The sequence below is a fragment of the Equus quagga genome, chromosome 11 (genome assembly GCF_021613505.1).
Source record: "Equus quagga isolate Etosha38 chromosome 11, UCLA_HA_Equagga_1.0, whole genome shotgun sequence".
Classification (NCBI taxonomy): Eukaryota; Metazoa; Chordata; class Mammalia; order Perissodactyla; family Equidae; genus Equus; species Equus quagga.
This window is the reverse complement of record NC_060277.1, coordinates 57958135-57959020: the sequence shown is the minus strand read 5'-3', so window position 1 is coordinate 57959020 and position 886 is coordinate 57958135. Positions and strand designations below refer to the sequence as shown.

The 886-nt window shown below is 69.3% G+C and overlaps 1 protein-coding gene across 1 annotated transcript in view; it reads right to left on the bottom strand.

Moving 5' to 3' along the window:
- Positions 1 to 581, bottom strand: part of LOC124247979 (multidrug and toxin extrusion protein 1-like) — a 36133-nt gene extending 35552 nt beyond the window's left edge. The window contains exon 1 of the mRNA XM_046677900.1: positions 101 to 581. Within this exon, the coding sequence (XP_046533856.1) occupies positions 101 to 532 (432 nt within the window). The 5' untranslated portion in view covers positions 533 to 581. The remainder of the gene's footprint in view (positions 1 to 100) is intronic.
- Positions 582 to 886: the final 305 nt, after the last annotated feature.

The window sequence follows — 886 nt, the reverse complement described above, 5'->3', positions numbered from 1 at the left end:
CGGCTCGCTCTGCCTCACCCTCCCCAGGTCTCCCGGGCCACTCGGTCCCCGGGCCCCGCCCCCGCCGGGACCAGCCTCCGACCGCGGCCGCCTCACTCACCGCGGGACCCGCCAGGACCAGGAGCGCCCGCAGCTCCTCTCGGAAGTCGGACAACGGCAGGCGGCGCGGCGCGCGACGCTCGGGGGTGGTCCTCCGGCCGCGAGGCCCCGGCTCCTCGGGGGCCTCCATGTGCCTGGCGTCGTGCGGCCGGGGAGCGCGGGCACGGCCGCCGGGAGGGCGCAGGGCCGGGCCCCGCCAGTCCCCGCCCCGGGCCGCCCGCCGCGCGCCCGCAGCCTGGGGCCCCGCTGAGCGCGCCGCCGGCCGGTCTGCGATCTCGCGCGCCCCTCGCGCCTCCGCACCGTTGTGGACGCCCGCGGTTCTTGCAAAGGCCCACGATCTCCCGGACTTGGAAGGCAAAGTTTGGAAAAGCCCTAGAAACAAACGGAAAGCATTGCGGGGGCTGGGTCCTCCGAGCCTGGAACGCCAGGGCATGCCCGGGCTGTGCGCCTCCCCTGGGAGTCCCGCGGTCTGAAACGTGTGGCGTGGAAGAACCTAGCGTTCTCACCCCGTGACCCGGCTAGCGGCCAGCCAGGGGCGCAGCGCGGACATCTCCCTCCCGGCCTTATGGTACCCGCTCCACAGGTTGCACTCACCACGTGCTTTGAGACTGGGTTCGGATTTTGCAGCCTGCTTTCCTCCCACCACTAAGTTCAATTAAAGAACTTAGAATCTACCAGGAGAGGACAACAAGCCCGCACTTTCCAAGTAAGACAGCTCATGTTCCCTGGTCTTGGATATTTATCCATCGGCCTGGGACGGGGAACAAGAAGCTGTGAGCGTTAGCAA